This window comes from Tachyglossus aculeatus, chromosome X1 (genome assembly GCF_015852505.1).
Source record: "Tachyglossus aculeatus isolate mTacAcu1 chromosome X1, mTacAcu1.pri, whole genome shotgun sequence".
NCBI classification, from domain to species: Eukaryota; Metazoa; Chordata; class Mammalia; order Monotremata; family Tachyglossidae; genus Tachyglossus; species Tachyglossus aculeatus.
Genome location: NC_052101.1, coordinates 10,407,566 through 10,425,192, shown reverse-complemented (window position 1 = coordinate 10,425,192; position 17,627 = coordinate 10,407,566). Strand labels below are relative to the sequence as shown.

At 40.4% G+C, this 17,627-nt stretch overlaps 1 protein-coding gene across 1 annotated transcript in view; it reads left to right on the top strand.

Annotated features, from left to right (window-relative positions):
• Positions 1-17,627, top strand: part of CSMD1 (CUB and Sushi multiple domains 1) — a 1,252,749-nt gene that overhangs the window by 1,142,577 nt on the left and 92,545 nt on the right. Inside the window, exon 50 of the mRNA XM_038771657.1 lies at positions 1,293-1,481. Within this exon, the coding sequence (XP_038627585.1) occupies positions 1,293-1,481 (189 nt within the window). The remainder of the gene's footprint in view (positions 1-1,292; positions 1,482-17,627) is intronic.

The following is a 17,627-nucleotide window of genomic DNA, read 5'->3' as shown; positions in this document are numbered from 1 at the left end:
CCATGGGACAACCTGATCACCATGTAACCTCCCCAGTGCTTAGAACAGTGTTTTGCACGTAGTAAGCACTTAATAAATGCCATTATTATTATTAGTAGTAGTAGAATATACAGCTTTCTGCCTCCACACCACCAAACTAAGGTTAAAATGCTTTGCCTTTTGTTCCCAGCCTCCATCAGTCAAAACGTATACGCCCTAGCTGTGATTGCAAAAATGTTCTTGTCTGAAGTTATAAAGCCTTTCACAGTGGAAATGATCAGTGCTATTGTGAGAGTTTCATTGACCTGAAACGGTGTTTCATTTAGTGTTTCATTGAAAATGTCCATTGGAAAGACCTTTCTTTATTTTCAGTAAGTTTTGAGTCTTAGCATAGTCTGTTTCTCTTTTGGATCCAATCTATTCAAAAATACATACCTCATATGAAACACAAAGTGCAATTAAAAGGCTTGGTAACACACTATACTCAACTCTGCTCTTTTTTCTCTTTTGCATGATAGTTTGCCTGTTTGGAATGAACAACACTATATCATGATATATATCTTTTAGACTGTGAGCCCACTGTTGGGTAGGGACTGTCTCTATATGTTGCCAATTTGTACTTCCCAAGCGCGTAGTACAGTGCTCTGCACATAGTAAGCGCTCAATAAATACGATTGATGATATATACCTTTCATTGATAGTGGCCCTTTTATTGGGTAATTTGCCTCACTAATTAATACATGCCCTTTTGAATTGTGTTATTTTCGCATACATTTATGTTTATGCTCACACATCTATCTCAATGGCAATGGCAGTTAAAGGTATATTAAATCATCAATTGTAAATTGAATATCTAGACTGTAAACTTGCTGTGGCCAGGGAACGTATCTGTTACATTGTTATATTGTATTCTCCCAAGTGTGAGAGTATGTTGTTCTGCACACAGTAAGCACTCAATAAATATGATTGAATGGCTGAATCTAGACGGTGAAACCCTTGTGGCCAGGAAACATGTTTATCAACTCTGTCAATAAATGCAATTGACTCATTCATTCAATCGTATTTATCGAGCGCTTACTCTGTGCGGAGCACTGTACTAAGCGCTTGGGAAGTACAAATCGGCAACATATAGAGATGGTCACTACCCAACAATAGGTTCGCAGTCTAGAAGGGGGAGACGGGCAACAAAAGAGAACAAGTAGACTCGAAAATACTGCTTACTTGTGAATAGAAGACTTATAATAGTTGAATATGAATTTGATACAAATATTCCTTTAATGACCACTCCTATGTTTTCTCTTTGGGGTGTGCAGCCCCCTACTGCAGCGTGACCCATGCAATGAAGAATGGTGGAATTTCAAATAGAACGGGAGGATCTGTTGGAAGTAAAGTGTATTACTATTGCAAGCCGGGCTATAGAATGGTCGGTCGCGGCAACGCAACTTGCCTTCGGAGCCAAAACGGCATGTACCGATGGGATTCTCCTGCTCCCCTCTGCCAGGGTAAGTGCCATTTTGCTTTTTTTCTTACCAGCTCAGGGAAGAAATCTATACTGGTTATACAGGGATATACTGAAGCTATTTCAATAGCTCTTGCCAACCAGAAAATGAAAGGCGGAGGAAATGTAGAAGGTGAGTTTTAGAAAGGCATTCATTGCATTGCACAGATTGACAAACTGAAGAAATATCTTGGAAGGAAGAACCACCATTTTTAGTAATCTAAAATACTTGGTATCAGCAGGATTGGAAGCAGTAGTTTGGCCATGTCAAAAGATGGTTGGGTGTTGAGTAATTCTCCCCAAACTGGTAAGTCTTTATTGATCGATTTCTCTGGGCAGAATCCTGCACTAAAAGCTTGGGGATGTACAATAAACATCATCCCCACACTCAGGGAGCTTTTGCTCTAACAGGCAATCAATTGTATATAGGGGAAGCAGCAGAGTTTACTAATGATAATGGTAATAATAATAATTATGGTATTTGTTAAGCGCTTCCTATGTGCCAAGAACTGTGCTTGCCAAGCACTGTTCGAAGCGCTGAGGGTCATCAGGTTGTCCCACGTGGGGCTCACAGTCTTAATCCCCATTTTACAGGTGAGGTAACTGAGGCACAGAGAAGTGAAGTGATTTTTCCAAGGTCGCACAGCAGACAAGTGGCAGAGGCAGAATTAGAACCCACATCCTTTGACTCCCAAGCCCGCACTCTTCCCACTGAGCCACGCTCAGTGTTTTCTCGAAGATATGTACTTAAGTGTAATGAGTCAGAGGAATGAGTACTTAAGTTCTTAGGTAATATGGAAGTACTGTACCGATAATAGGGATGGAAAAGATGGTGGGGAGATTCATTCATTCATTCAATCGTATTTATTGAGTGATTACTGTGTGCAGAGCACTGGACTAAGTGCTTGGGAAGTACAAGTCGGCAACACATAGAGACGGTCCCTACCCAACAGTGGGCTCACAGTCTAGAAATGAGAGATTAATTAGGGAAGGCCTCTTGGAGGAGGTGTGATTTCAGCAGGTCTTTGAAGAGGGGATGAGCAAGAACAGGGCACAGTGAGTGGGTTGTCTTGAGAGGACGAAATCATACAAACTGGTCTCACAAGCTCCTGAAAGAAGTGAGAATAAGTTTGTTAGAGATTTTTGGCTGACTGCTTTAAAAGAGATGGTCAGATGTTTCTGCTTCATGTGTATAAGCATACAAGCTTTTATCCCAAGCTGGTCTCCCCCAGGTCTAGAGATAGTGAGGATGCCTAAAATTGTTAGTGCTCTTCACACACAAAAATACATCATACCATTCTATGTATGATCCTGCCTTATGCAGGAGCTTCTAAGTACCATATTATGAGCATAATGTGTAAATTTTGAACATGCCAAATTAGTATTGAGGAACTTGTGGATGTATGTGTTGGGGGGGGGATATTTGTTAAGCACTTACTATATGTCAAGCACTGTTCTAAAAGCTGGGTTAATAAGAATATAATAATAATGATGGCATTTATTAAGCACTTACTCTGTGCAAAGCCCTGTTCTAAGAGCTGGGGAGGTTACAAGGTGATCAGGTTGTCCCATGGGGGGCTCAAAGTCTTAATCCCCATTATACAGATGAGGGAACTGAGGCCCAGAAAAGTGAAATGACTTGCCCAAAGTCACACAGCTGACAATTGGCGGAGCCGGGATTTGAGCCCATGAACTCTGACTCCAAAGCCCTCTTTCCACTCTTTCCACAGAGCCACACTGCTTCTCTGTTAGATACAAGATAATCAGTTTGAATGCTTAGTACAGTGCTAAGCGCTCGGTACAGTGCTCCACACACAGTAAGCGCTCAATAAATATGATTGAATGAATGAATACAGTTCCTGTCCCACAAAGGGCTCATAGTCTAACCTGGAAGAAAGAGGACTTAAGTCCCATTTTATGGATGAAATAACGGAGGCCCAGGGAAATTAAGTGATGTGCCCTAGGTCACACAGACAAATGACAAAGCCAGGATTAGAACCAGTGTCCTCTGATTCCCAGGTGGGCACTCTTTGTCTTTGTGGACAGGGAATGTGTCCGTTTATTGTTGTATTGTACTCTCCCAAGTGCTTAGTGCAGTGCTCTGCACATGGTAAGTGCTCAATAAATATGATAAATGAACTAGTCCACACTGTTGTCATATGACACTATTTTCTGTAGAACAAAGTGGGACTGTCCTCCAGTCCTAGGGAATGGATGTTAGCCGACATTTTCTATTTATGGACTTCAGGAAAGTGTTTACATCCATCTCCACAGATAGCTGCTTCTTAGGGAAGTCAGGCCCATTTAGCTCCTAGCCTTACTCTGACACCTACTGCCTGCTCAACTATTTAAAGCAGTGAGGAAACCTAACAGATCAACCCCTCCGTACATGTGTTTTCTCAAATAATTCCCTTTTAAGGCACACAGTAGAAATATGGTATCAGAAGACAGGTCACCCAAATCCATAGGTGACTGTCTTAGAACCACTCACTTTATAATAATAATAATAATAATAATAATGGTATTTGTTAAGCTCTTACTATGTGCCAAGCACTGTTGTAAGCGCTGGGGAGGTTACAAGGTGATCAGGTTGTCCCATGAGGGGCTTACAGTTTTAACCCCCATTTTACAGATGAGGTAACTGAGGCCCAGAGAAGTGTAGTGACTTGCCCAAAGTCACACAGCTGACAATTGGCGGAGCCGGGATTTGAACCCATGACTTCTGACTCCAAAGCCCGGGCTCTTTCCACGAGGGGCTTATGGTTTTAATCCCCATTTTACAGATGAGGTAACTGAGGCCCAGAGAAGTATAGTGACTTGCCCAAAGTCACACAGCTGACATTGGCAGAGCTGGGATTTGAACCCATGACCTCTGATTCCAAAGCCCGGGCTCATTCCACTGAGCCACGCTGCTTCTCTAAGAGACGGGTCATCTTGCTAAAGAAACGTATTCATATGGCTTAGTGGCAAGACCATGGGCTTGGAAGTCAGAAGTCCTGGGTTCTAATTCCACCTCCGCCACGAGTCTGCTGTGAGACCTTAGGCAAGTCACTTCCCTTTTCTATGCCTCAGTTACCTCATCTGTAAAATGGGGATTAGGACTGTGAGCCTCAGGTGGGACAGGGACTGTGTCCAACCTGATTTCCTTGTATCTGGCCAGCGCTTAGAACAGCGCTTGGCACATGGTAATCGCTTAACGAATGCTATTACCGTTATTATTATTTTTATATTAATGCCTGTCTTCCTCTTGAGATTGTTGCTTGTTTTGGTCTGGGAATGTTTCTCTTATATTGTACTCTCCCAAATGCTTAGTACATTGCCCTGCACACAGCAAGTAATAATAATAATAATGGCATTTATTAAGTGCTTACTATGTGCCTAGCACTGTTCTAAGCACTGGGGAAGTTACTATGTGATTGGGTTGTCCCACGGGAGCTCAGAATCTTCATCCCCATTTTACAGATGAGGTAACTGAGGCACAGAGAAGTGAAGTGACTTACCCAAGGTCACACAGCTGACAAGTGGTGGAGCCGGGATTTGAACCCATGACCTCTGACTCCAGAGTCAGGGCTCTTTCCACTGAGCCACGCTGCTTCTCCAGTACTAAGTCCTCAATAAATACAATTGACTATCTTGGTTTCATTTCGTTGCTAAAGTAGGACAAAACAATATTTCCTCTTTCTTCTTAATGGTTTTATTTAAAATTTCATGCTTATACAGGAGAAAGCAGAAGAGTTCCTGCCATCCTTTTCAAATCTCTAAACATTAATAAAGCTACACTTGAAGCTCGCTGTGTGCAGAGAACATGTCCACCAACTCGGTTATATTTTACTCTCCCAAGTGCTTAGTACAGTGCTCTGCACACAGTAAGTGCTCAATAAATACCATCGATTGATTGTTCCAATCATCAAAAGTTATCCATAAAATGAAATAAACCATTAATATCTTTATAGACCTTTACTTCTGATTGATTTTGGAACATTTCTTGCAGAATCATTTTATAGATTTTATAATTTGTACCAAATAGTATTTTAATTAAAATAATGCTGAAAATATGTCTCCCTGTATTAAGGGAAAGGTTAATATTCTGCATATTACCTCAAAAAGGTAAGAAAATTGCATTTCTTGATTCATCTTGAAATACCCAATTGCAATTAAGCACTCCTTTATAGAATGTGAAAATGAGTTTCCATGGAATAGATTACAAGACTAAGTAAGGTCTACGGAGATCGGAATATCAGAATACTTAAAGAAACGTCGTCCATGTGAAAACATTTTGATCATTTATATCCCAGAAGTACTTTAATTACGTCTTTAGAACCGGTAAATGGGTTTTACTGAATTTAATTTGAATTGAAATTTGTGATTATTGTGGGGAATAGTAATTAAAAGGAAATTTGATTTTGCTCATTATTATATGGTGATTCTTCTATCGTTTCAGTGTAGCAACTTTCATTTAGTATTGAATATATCTCTACCAGGTAAATGAGGGTCATATGATCTTTTTAGCTTCTAATCTTCTCAAATGGAACCTCAAACTAACACTAAAATCTAAAATATATAGGGTTTGACATTCAATAAATAAAAAAATCTTGATGTTATTTTAAATTGAAGATAATAGAAATCGATCAATCAATCAATGGAATTTATTGAGCATTTACTATGCTCAGGGCACTGTACTAATCGCTTAGGGAGTACATGCCTCATTAGATCAGATAGTTCAATGTAAGATATTCATTCATTCGTATTTATTGAGTGCTTACTGTGTGCAGATACTGTCAACATTCATAGAGAAGCAGCGTGGCTCAGTGGAAAGAACACAGTCTTTGGAGTCAGAGGTCATGGGTTCAAATCCCCGCTCTGCCAGTTGTCAGCTGTGTGACTTTGGGCAAGTCACTTAACTTCTCTGGGCCTGAGTTACCTCATCTGTAAAATGGGAATTAAGACTGTGAGCCCTCCATGGGACAACCTGATCACCTTGTATCCTTCCCCAGTGTTTAGTACAGTCCTTTGCACATAGTAAGCACTTAATAAATGCCATCATTATTATTCATAATGAGACTATGAGCTCGTTGTTGGGTAGGGGTTGTCTCTGTTGCCGAACTGTACTTTCCAAGTGCTTAGTACAGTGCTCTGCACACAGTAAGTGCTCAATAAATACAATTGAATGAATGAATGACTATCAGATTATTTGGGGCACTTAATCAGGAACACGAATCACTACAAAGAAAACTGTTTAGATTTTGTCCCTGTTTCCTCAAGGATTTATTAAGTGTGATTATGGGAGGAGAATATCCATATTGAAACTTCACAACTATCCTCATTTTTCTTTCTCGAGGCAAAACTGTGAAGAAGAGAGCTCTCCTCTATCCCTCTCTCCTATCTTCCTGTGTACCAGGGCTAGTGCTTGGCACATAGTAAGCACTTAACAAATACTATTCTTATTACAGGGTAAAAAATGACCAAGAAAGCTGTCGCCTGCTACGTCAACTAAAGTCATTTCCATTTTGTACCCTGGACACGCCTGTGCTGGAGTTTTAACAGTACCTCATTAAAATTGAAGTAGCTAGGATTTTACTGTCTGGCAGATACAAGAATTTCAAGAACATTTGGTGACTTCAGAGGCTAGCAAAGTACTTTGTAATGAATCACGCTATGAAAATGTTATGGAAATTGAGAAGAAAAGGAAAAATTCTAAAGCAAAATCTTAACAGGACTGAGTGCCTACCTCCAAATTAAGTTCTGAATAGGTTTAGAAGTGACCTGCTCATTTTGCAGGCAGAGTTTTCCCATTGGTAGCATCATTTTTTCCTCCTTCTCTCTTGATGTCTCAAAATACTGCTTTCAGAACATCTATATTGCTTCTTATCCCCATTAGGAGAGGTATATCTTGCATTTTTCAGAATTGGTTTCCTACTGCCAAGCAAGCAATCAGGTCAAGTAGCTGTTTTCATTATCAATAGATTAATCCTATTCATTTCAAGGAGAAGACCGAATTAGATGGTTTCAGTATTATTTTGAAGATCCAGTTAAATTGGCATTTCGATTGCATCACTCTTAAGCTTCCTATTCTGAAGTGAAGAAATGTAGCAAGTGACTATTTCTTTTAGTGCCATTGTTCTCAGTGTTTTTTATCTGTTATTAGCTTTTTCCCTGGCTACTATCTATTTAAACTCTCAGTATTTAACAAGCAATGACGAAGAGGAAAACAATCTTTCCAATTCATCGGTCTGCCTTCCGTTCTTAAAATAAGTTTGCTTGATAAGAGAAAGTGCCTCAGGTACAATTCTTATTAGGCACTAAAACTGAAGTCATAATTTTAAAAATGGCAACTATGCCTAAAGCTTTCTCCTTTAAATTCTTTGAAATTTGACAGTTTTAATATTTGTTTTACTTGTTTACACCATGAGAGAGCTTAGGAGTTGGTCTCATTCATCAGAAGTTGTCATTGAAAATCTTTGAGTAGCTCTCCCAAGACTTATTAAACATTATGACTTCTTTCCGGAAGTCCATCTGCAAGAAAATGTGTAAAATATAATGACCTGCTTTGGACTCATTATCACTTTAAAAAACACTGATGTTAGAAGCCAGCATGCACCAGAAAAACCTTACTCACAGAGCTATAGCTTGTCATGTGAATCATAGATTTTGCTACCTTCGCAGTGCCCTATTCAAAGATGCACTAATTCACAGTTTTTTTTAAAAAATGAGTTTTTATGAAAGCCTAGAAGTCTAGAAAATGAGTTCAAGATTGAGATCAAATGGATGTCCAATCAATCAATAGTATTTATTGAGCATTTATGGTGATGTCTTCAACCCATCCGTAGATCTGAGACCTGTTCTGATGTCCCATTTAGATTCCTAAGTAGTTTCAAGTGTTTCACCTGTATGTCTCACTTATTACCAAAGGATCACCAAAAATGAAGCCTTCAGTTATAGTTAGATTGGTAACCTCCTTAGAGGTGAGATCGCACCTCCCATATAGGCTTGGGAGTCAGAGGTCATGGGTTCTAAGCCCGGCTCCGCCACTTGTCAGCTGTGTGACTTTGGACAAGTCTCAACTTCTCTGTGCCTCAGTTCCCTCAGCTGTAAAATGGGGAGGAAGATTGTGTGCCCCATGTGGGACAACCTGATGACCTCGTATCTGCCCCAGCAATTAGAATAGTGTTTGGCACATAGTAATAATAATAATAATGTTGGCATTTGTTAAGTGCATACTACATGCCAAGCACTGTTCTAAGTGCTGGGTACGATACAAGGTAATCAAGATTGTCCCACGTGGGGCTCACAGTCTTCATCCCCATTTTACAGATGAGGGAACTAAGGCACAGAGAATAATAATAATACTAATAATAGCATTTATTAAATGCTTACTATGTGCAAAGCACTGTTCTAAGCACTAGGGAGATTACAAGGTGATCGAGTTGTCCCACAGGGGGCTCAGAGTTTTAATCCCCATTTTACAAATGAGGGAACTGAAGCACAGAGAAGTTAAGTGACTTGCCCAAAGTCACACAGCTGACAATTGGCGGGGTCGGGATTTGAACCCATGAACTCTGACTCCAAAGCCCTCTTTCCACTGAGCCATGCTGCTTCTCTAGTAAGCGCTTAACAAATACCAACATTATGATTATTATTGTTGTTGAACTCTCCCAATGCTTAAATACTGTGCCTACTCAAAAATACTGTTGATCTAGTGATGAACCAGACTGCCAGTATAATCAATCAATGTCAATCAGTGATATTTGTTGAATGCTTACTATGTTCAGAGCACTGTACTAAGCACTTGGGAAAATACAGTGCGTCAGAGTTATTAGACATGTTCTTTGTCCACAGTGAGCTTATCAAGCTTGCAAATCTGCCCCAAGAAAAGGGAAGTGAGAAGAGTCAAGAGAAGGTTAGAACAAAAAATACAAACTAGTCTTTTGTGATTCTAAGGAGTCACACTGCAATTGGTCCACAGCCTTCTAACTTATAAATATCCTGCTTGTGTAATTTCAGGTGAAATAGCCACCCAGATTATTTCTAGCAATAAACTGAGGGGATAATGGAGTAACTCCCCATCCCATAGCTCAGTCCCTTCCCTCTGCATGGAAGGAACTCCCTCCCTCAAGCTTTTTGAGTCAACTCTTCTCTCTTCATCTCAAAACCTGATTAAAACCTATTTCTCCTAGGAGCCGATCCCATAATAATCACTCCCTTTCTAACCATATCATTCCATAAGCCTGATTCAGCCCCATTTCTGTATCTAACCTACTTATTCTATTCATTAGTTTATTAAGCTATTTTGCTAACTTCTGTTTTTACCAGTATTATCTGTAGTTTTACACTTCTTCCTATTGTTTTCGTATAATTAGTGTCTGCCAATTAGATTGCAAGCACCTCTAAACTTTCAGATATGATTGTTTGAAAGTGGGCTTCCCATTTATCCTTCAAAATCTTTCAGTGCTTTTGATTTACCCTTCTTGTTTGCATGTGTCCTCTTTCATTTACCCAATAGCAGCTGCTTGGGTATCCCTCCGTCTTATATTTTCCATGAATTTTTTAGTAAAACAGTGAGCCCTATTTGGGATGGGGGCTATGTCCAATCTGGTAATCTTGTATCTACCCTGATGCTTAGTATTGTGCTTGGCACATAGTAAACACTGGGCAAGTAGCATAATCATTAGAGAAACAGCATAGCCTAGCCAAAGGACCAGGTTTCTAATTCAGGATCGGGCCACTTACCTGCCGGGTGACCTTGGGCAAGTCACTTTACTTGTCTGGGCCTCAATTCTCTAATCTGTAAAATTGGAATCTAATCGCTGTTCTTCTTCTATATATGCTGTGAACCCCATTTGGGACCTGATTACCTCATATTTAGCACAGCACTTAATATGATGCTTGCTTGGCACATACTAAGTATTTAACAAATACCACAACTATTACTGTTGTTAATAATAATAATGCCATTATAATGGTTATTCTGCCTTTTGACCTAGTCATCCATGCACGCAAGCTTGGATGAATCGCACCAATTTCATTATCGTTAAAATTCTACCGACCAGTTTTTACATGGATATAGATAAAGGGGTATTGCAGGACATTTAAAAAAAAAAAAGAAAAGAAAACTTAAACTATTTCATTGTGTTCCCTTAAAAAAGTGATGGTGAAAATGTTAGAAAGGACTGAAAGAAGCTCTGATGAATAACTTGAATTATCTGTGGATTTTAATTTTCCACCCCAATTCCTTCCCTCCAATAATCAATCAATCAATCAATCGTATTTATTGAGCGCTTACTATGTGCAGAGCACTGTACTAAGCGCTTGGGAAGTACAAATTGGCAACACATAGAGACAGTCCCTACCCAACAGTGGGCTCACAGTCTAAAAGAATAATAATAAGAACAATAAGAACAAATGATACATATATATATATATATATATATATATATATAAAGATATCTTTATATAAAGATATATAAAGATATGTATATCTACACATATATAAAGATATATGTATAAAGATATGTACATATATACATAAAGATATATACATATATATATATATATAATGATATACATATATCATTAATAACATATAATATATATTATTTTGATTAACCTTGTCAAGTATTTCATTCAAATTGTAAGTGACAATTGACTTCAGTGTATTCCCAAACTTAGATCCGCTCTAAAAGGGACCATTTGCAGATGAATGTCAGCCAAGTGCAGGAGGGTCTTATCTCCCCAGTGAGTATAGTTAACATGTAGCCCTAGTTGTGTTGTCCAAAAAGTCAACTGCATATATCAACCATGTTTGAGGTTGTGACATAGAGCTGAGATAATGAGGTTTTGTGTCAGGTGATATCTCAGAGATGTTGGGCCCAGTTCAAGTAATAATTATAGTACTTGTTAAGGACTTATGTGCCAAGCACTGTCCAAAGTACAGAGATAGATACAAGATCATCAGATTGGACACAATCCCTGTCCACATTGTAGAATCTAGATTCTACACTGTAGATTCAATCTAGATCTAGAAGTCCCTCTTCTAGACTGTGAGCCCGTTGTATGGTAGAGTCCGTCTCTATATGTTGCCAAATTGTTCATTCGTTCATTGAATCGTATTTATTGAGTGCTTACTGTGTGCAGAGCACTGTACTAAGCGCTTGGGAAGTACAAGTTGGCAACATATAGAGACGGTCCCTATCCAACAGCAGGCTCACAGTCAAAAAGGGGGAGACAGAGAACAAAACAAAACATATTAACAAAATAAAATAGAGTAAATTGTACTTCCCAAGCGCTTAGTGCAGTGCTCTGCACACAGTATGTGCTCAATAAATATGATTGAATGAAGGAAGGAGGGAAGATTTCATCTCCATTTTATAGATAAAGAAACTGAGTCACAGAGAAGGTGTCAATTGCCCAAGATTTCACAGCAGACATGTGGAGAAGCCAGGATCAGAACCCAGATCCTCTGACATCCAGGCCCATCTTTTCACAAGGTCACGTTACTTCTGTATGATCCGAGTGAGCCTCCTTTCCATCGGATTAGTCCAGGTTAAGATTTATAGACTGAATGCCTCATCTCCACAGCAGTTTTCCACCACACACTAAGTTACATCACCGTGTCTTTTAACACGAACTTCTATCCTAACAAGATCATTTCCGTCTTTGCAATACCTCTGCTACAATTTATTATGGTGTCATGTCAGTGGAACCACCACTGACCAAATGTTAGAGACAGAATGACCTAATCAACCATTTTCTGGGACAGGAGCCAGGAACTCTTGAGCATAATTTTAGCTTTGCCACTGAATCGGTGTGTATCCTTGAGAAAGCCATTTAACCTCTCAGCCTTGCTTTAATGATCTTATAAGAGAAGGAATAGCAATAATGCTTTGGATTTAAATGGTGTCGCCTTTAGAAAGATTATCTTTTTTTTTATCTATAAAAAATCCCAAGGAGATAAAGCGAAGCAAGTGTGATCATTCCCATTTTTGGGATGGGGAAACTGAATATTTGAAAGTTGAAAGATTTTAACTTATGTCCCAGAGTGGAAGAGCAAGAAATAGGGTACTGGATAGAGACTGAAATAAATAGCACTCCAGACTGGAAAGATGAAGGCTGAGAAGGTGGTGTGCTTCAAAATTTTCAAAATCATGAAGGTTATGAACAGGACAAAAACACGGGTAACAATCAAATTGTTTAACAATAGTAGGCACTTCCACTGGCCTGCAAGCTTATTGAGAGCAGGTAGTGTGTCTGCATACTCTATAAGATGCAGTATAGTAACTATGTACAAGTTAAATAAATAGAGTAATAAATCTGTACAAATATATATACAAATGCTTTGGGGAGGGGAAGGAGGTAGGGCAGGGGGATGGGGAGGAGGAGAGGAAAAAGGGGGCTCAGTCTCTCAAAGGAGTAGTGCCTTTAATAGGCTATGAAAGTGGGTAGAGTAATTGTTGGTAAGTTATGAAGAGGTGAAGAGGAAGGGCGGTCCAGCCCGGAGGAACAGTCGTTAGTGAGATAGACAAAATCGAGGTAGTGTGAGTAGGTTGTAGTAAGAGAGCACTTAGGTGAGGTAGGAGGAGACAAGGTGATTGAGTGCTTTAAAGCTGATGGAAAGGAGTTTCCGTTTGATGTAGAGCTGAATGGACAACCACTGGAGGTTCTTGAGGAGTGGAGAACCGTGGACTGAACGTTTTAGTAGGAAAATGATCCAGGCACCAGAGTAAAGTGTAACCGGAGTGGAGAGAGAGAGGAGGCCGGGAGGTCAGCAAGGAGACTAATTGAGGAGGGATAGGATAAGTGCCTGCATTAACGTGGTAGCAGTTTGGATGGAAGAGAAAAGGTGAATGTTAATGATGTCGAGGTTGAAGCAACAGGATTTAGGGATAGAATGAACATGTGGATTGAATAAGAGTGATGAATCAAAGATAACGCTGAGGTTATGGGCTTGAGAGATGGGAAGGATGATGATGTTCTCTACAGTGATAGAAAAGTCACAGGGAGGATACGGTTTGGGTGGGAAGATAAAGAATGTTTTTTGGACATGTTAAGTTTGAGGTGGCGGCAGGGCAATGAATTTGAGATGTCTCAAAGGCAGGAGGAAATGTGAAACTAAAGAGAGGGAGAGAGATCAGGACTGGAGATGTATGTTTGGGAATCATCCACCTAGAGGCGGTAGTTGAAGCCGTGGGAGCGAATGAGTTTTCCAAGGGAGTGGGTGTAGATGAAAAACACATGGAGACCCGGAACTGAACCTTAGGGACCCCCACAGTATGGGGGTGGGAGGCAGAAGAGGAGTCTGTGAAAGAGATTGAGAATGTGCAGCCAGAGAGATAGGAAGAGAACCAGGAGAGGACAGTGTCAGTGAAGAAGCAGCATGGCTCAGTGGAAAGAGCCCGGGCTTGGGAGTCAGAGGTCATGGGTTCTAATCCTAGCTCTGCCACATGTCTGCTGTGTGACCTTGGGCAAGTCACTTCTCTGTGCCTCAGTTCCCTCCTCTGTAAAATGGGGATGAAGACCGTGAGCCCCACGTGGGACAACCTGATCACCTTGTAGCCCCCCCAGTGCTGTGAACAGTGCTTTCCACATAGTAAGTGCTTAACAAATGCCATCATTATATTTCCAGGAGAAGGGTGTGGTTGACTGAATCGAAGGCAGCAGAGAGGTCGAGGAGGATTAGGATTTGGCAAGAAAGAAATCATTTGTGACCATTGAGAGGGCAGTTTCTGTGGCATGAATGGTATGGAAGCCAGATGGGAGGGGGTCAAGAAAGAATTGGAGGAGAGGCACTTGAGGAAGTGGGTTTAGGCAACTCACTCAACTGGAGGGAGCCTTGGTGTCAAGGGAGGATTTTGTTTGGAATGGGGAGTCACGCGCCTGTTTGAAAGCAGTCGGGAAGAAGCCATTGGAAAGTGAACAGTTGAAGACGACGGTTAGGGAGGTAAGGAGAGGGAACATGCTTTGATAAGGTTTGGAGGGATGTAGTTTCCCGCTCACATGGAGGGGGTGAATTTTGAGATAAGGCAGGTGATCTGCCCATTAGATTGTAAATTACTCAAAATTGGGTATCCCAGTTTTTATTTCTTTCTTATCGGAGGGTACATCATACAGGTGCACCTTGCCTAAGATGCTTTTTTTTATCAGATTAGGGGAGTATCTGATCTTCTTCCACCCAGCTGTAGGGTTTTGTTTATGCCACACTCTTAAGCTACATCACCCGACTGGTACCTGCAGATGAGAGAATAATGATAATAGTTATGGTATTTGTTTAGTGTTTACTAGGTGTGAAGCACTTTTCGAAGCTCTGGGGTAGATACAAGGTAATCAGGTTGTCCCTTGTACAGCTCACAGTCTTAATCCCCATTTTAGAGATGAGGGAACTGAGGCACAGAGAAGGTAAGTGACTTGCTTAAGGTCACACGGCAGACAAGTGGTGGAGCCAAGATTAGAGCCAAGCTCTATCCACTGGGCTATGCTCGATTCCTTTGTGCAAATCACTGAACTTTGCTTTGCTTTGAAATTGCAGTGCTTAAAACAGTGTTTGGTACATAGTAAGCACTTAACAAGCACCATCATTATTATTACTGAAGATTCCTTATTCCCTATGCAATTGAGAGACATTTCCTGAACTCTCATGGAATGGTGGCCCTCTCATTCTCTGAAGATCAATTAGGTAAAGTGAGCCTGCTTTAAAGTTAAAATTATACCACATTTAGTTTGGCTGATTCCCTATCATCTGAAAATAATGATAATAATTGCAGTAATTGTTAAAGCACCTGCCTTGTGCCAAAGCACTGTACAAAGCACTGTACAAGCACAATATACAAGAGAATCAGGTCTGAAACAGTCCTTTCCCCATGTAAGATTCCCAGCCTAATTGGAAGGAAGAACAGGTACTTAATCCCCATTTTATAAATGAGAAAACTGAGGCAATAAAGACGTTAAGTGATTTGCCCAAGGTCACACAGCAGACAAGTGGCGGAGCCGGAATTATAGCCCTCATTTAATGACTCTCCACTAAGGCAGTGTTTCTCACCTAACATTTCTTCCAGTTTAAAGTTTGCTTTGGTGTTCTACGAACTATCCTCAATATATATTTTCTGAAGAGAGAGCCATCGTGATATTTGGAAGTTGGATTCCCAATCCTGAAATACCCGATGGATTTCTTTTCCATGCTGTTCTATGCTTGAAAGTGTGAATCTTTTTTGTAGCTGGCCATCTGTTTGCTTTAGTTCTGTGGAACATCAACATCATCACCTTCTTACATCTAGCCTAATTTTCGTAAACAATTTTTCTCCAGAGTCTGGTGACTGAACACTTCACATGTTGCCAACATTTGTCACTTCAACTTATCTAATGTTTTCCCAGGTTCTAAGATGATAGTTCAACCTATGAAGTGCTTTGCTGAACTCCTTCTCTCTAACTAGCTTGCTCTTTCCCGGAACTCTTTTTTTCTGTTCCCTGTGGTCATGCTTTGTGTTTGCTAGCAATACCCCCCCCTCGCCCCCCGAAAAAAAATCTCAAACTTCATGAACTAGCTCATCTGATTATGATTAATTTAGAAAGGCAAAATGTATCCAAAATGTTCATGTTTTCCATCAAATGGCACCCAAGAGTCTGTCTTCTAGACTGTGAGTCCACTGTTGGGTAGGGACTGTCTCTATATGTTGCCAACTTGTACTTTCCATGCACTTAGTACAGTGCTCTGCACACAGTAAGAGCTCAATAAATACGATTGAATGAATGAATGAATGTGAGAATGATTTTGAGACCAATTCAACCACATTTCATGATTAAACAGTCTCCTTACAAGTAAGTCATTCTTATTTTTCCAAGATTTTATTTTCTGACATCCATCTCTCCTCCACTATTTGCAGAGTTCTTTAGGAGTCACCAGGAGAGCAGCATTTCCAATATGGATACGTATAGATATATGAAATACATAGATATATATGTGTGTATATATACATATATGTGTGTGTGTGTGTTTGCGTGTGTTAGTGTGGACTCATGAAACAAGATACTCTAGACTGTAAGCTCATTGTAGGCAGGAAATGCATCTGTTTGTTGTTATATAGTACTCTGCCGAGTGCTTAGTACAGTGCTCTGCACACAATAAGTGCTCAATAAATATGATTGACTGACATAAAATGAGAAGCAGCATGGCTTAGTGGCAAGAGCCCGGACTTGGGAGTCAAAGGTCATTCATTCATTTATTCAATCGCATTTATTGAGCACTTACTGTGTGCAGAGCTCTGTACTAAGCGCTTGGGAAGTACAAGTTGGCAACATATAGAGATGGTCCCTACCCAACAGCGGGCTCACAGTCTAGAGGGGTAGACAGAGAGTAAAACAAAACATATTAACAAAATAAAATAAATAGAATAAATATGTGCAAGTAAAATGAATAAATAGGGTAATAAATATGTACAAACATATTCATATATACAGGTGCTGTGGGGAAGGGAAGGAGGTAAGGTGGGGGGATGGGAAGGTGGAGGAGGGGGAGAGGAAGGAGGGGGCTCAGTCTGGGGTCATGAGTTCTAATCCCAACTCCGCCACTTGTCCGCTGTGTGACTTTGGGTGAGTCACTTAACTTCTCTGTGCTTCAGTTACCTCATCTGTAAAATGGGGATTAAGCCTGGGAGCCCCATGTGGGACAACCTAATTATCTTGTATCTCCTCCAGCACTTAGAACAGTGTTTGGCACATAGTAAGTGCTTAACAAACACCATCATTATTATTACTGAAGGTTCCTTATTCCCTAAACTGTAAGCTCGTTGTGAACAGGCAACACGTCTGCCAACTCTGCTTTATTATACTCTCCCTAGTGCTTAGTACAGTGCTCTGAATGTAGTAAGTGCTCAATAAATACCACTGAAAAAGAAGAATTTGCCCAGAGCTGCAGAAGAACTTTGGCAGTGCCCATTCCAATGGTCATTCGTTCCTCTCCCTGCCCAGTATCTGTGCCTGAAGGAAGATCTTTTCATAGCATCGTCATAATGGGTCATGGAAAGAGGCACTTTGATTTGCAAGAATCAGTCAAATTGTTTTCTCTCTCTCCATCCCAACCTCTCCCTCTCCTTCCCTCCCAATAAACTGAGATGGTTCAAGCTGGGTTTGCAGGCTTGGGTAGATAGAGGAGTAGCTCTCTCTG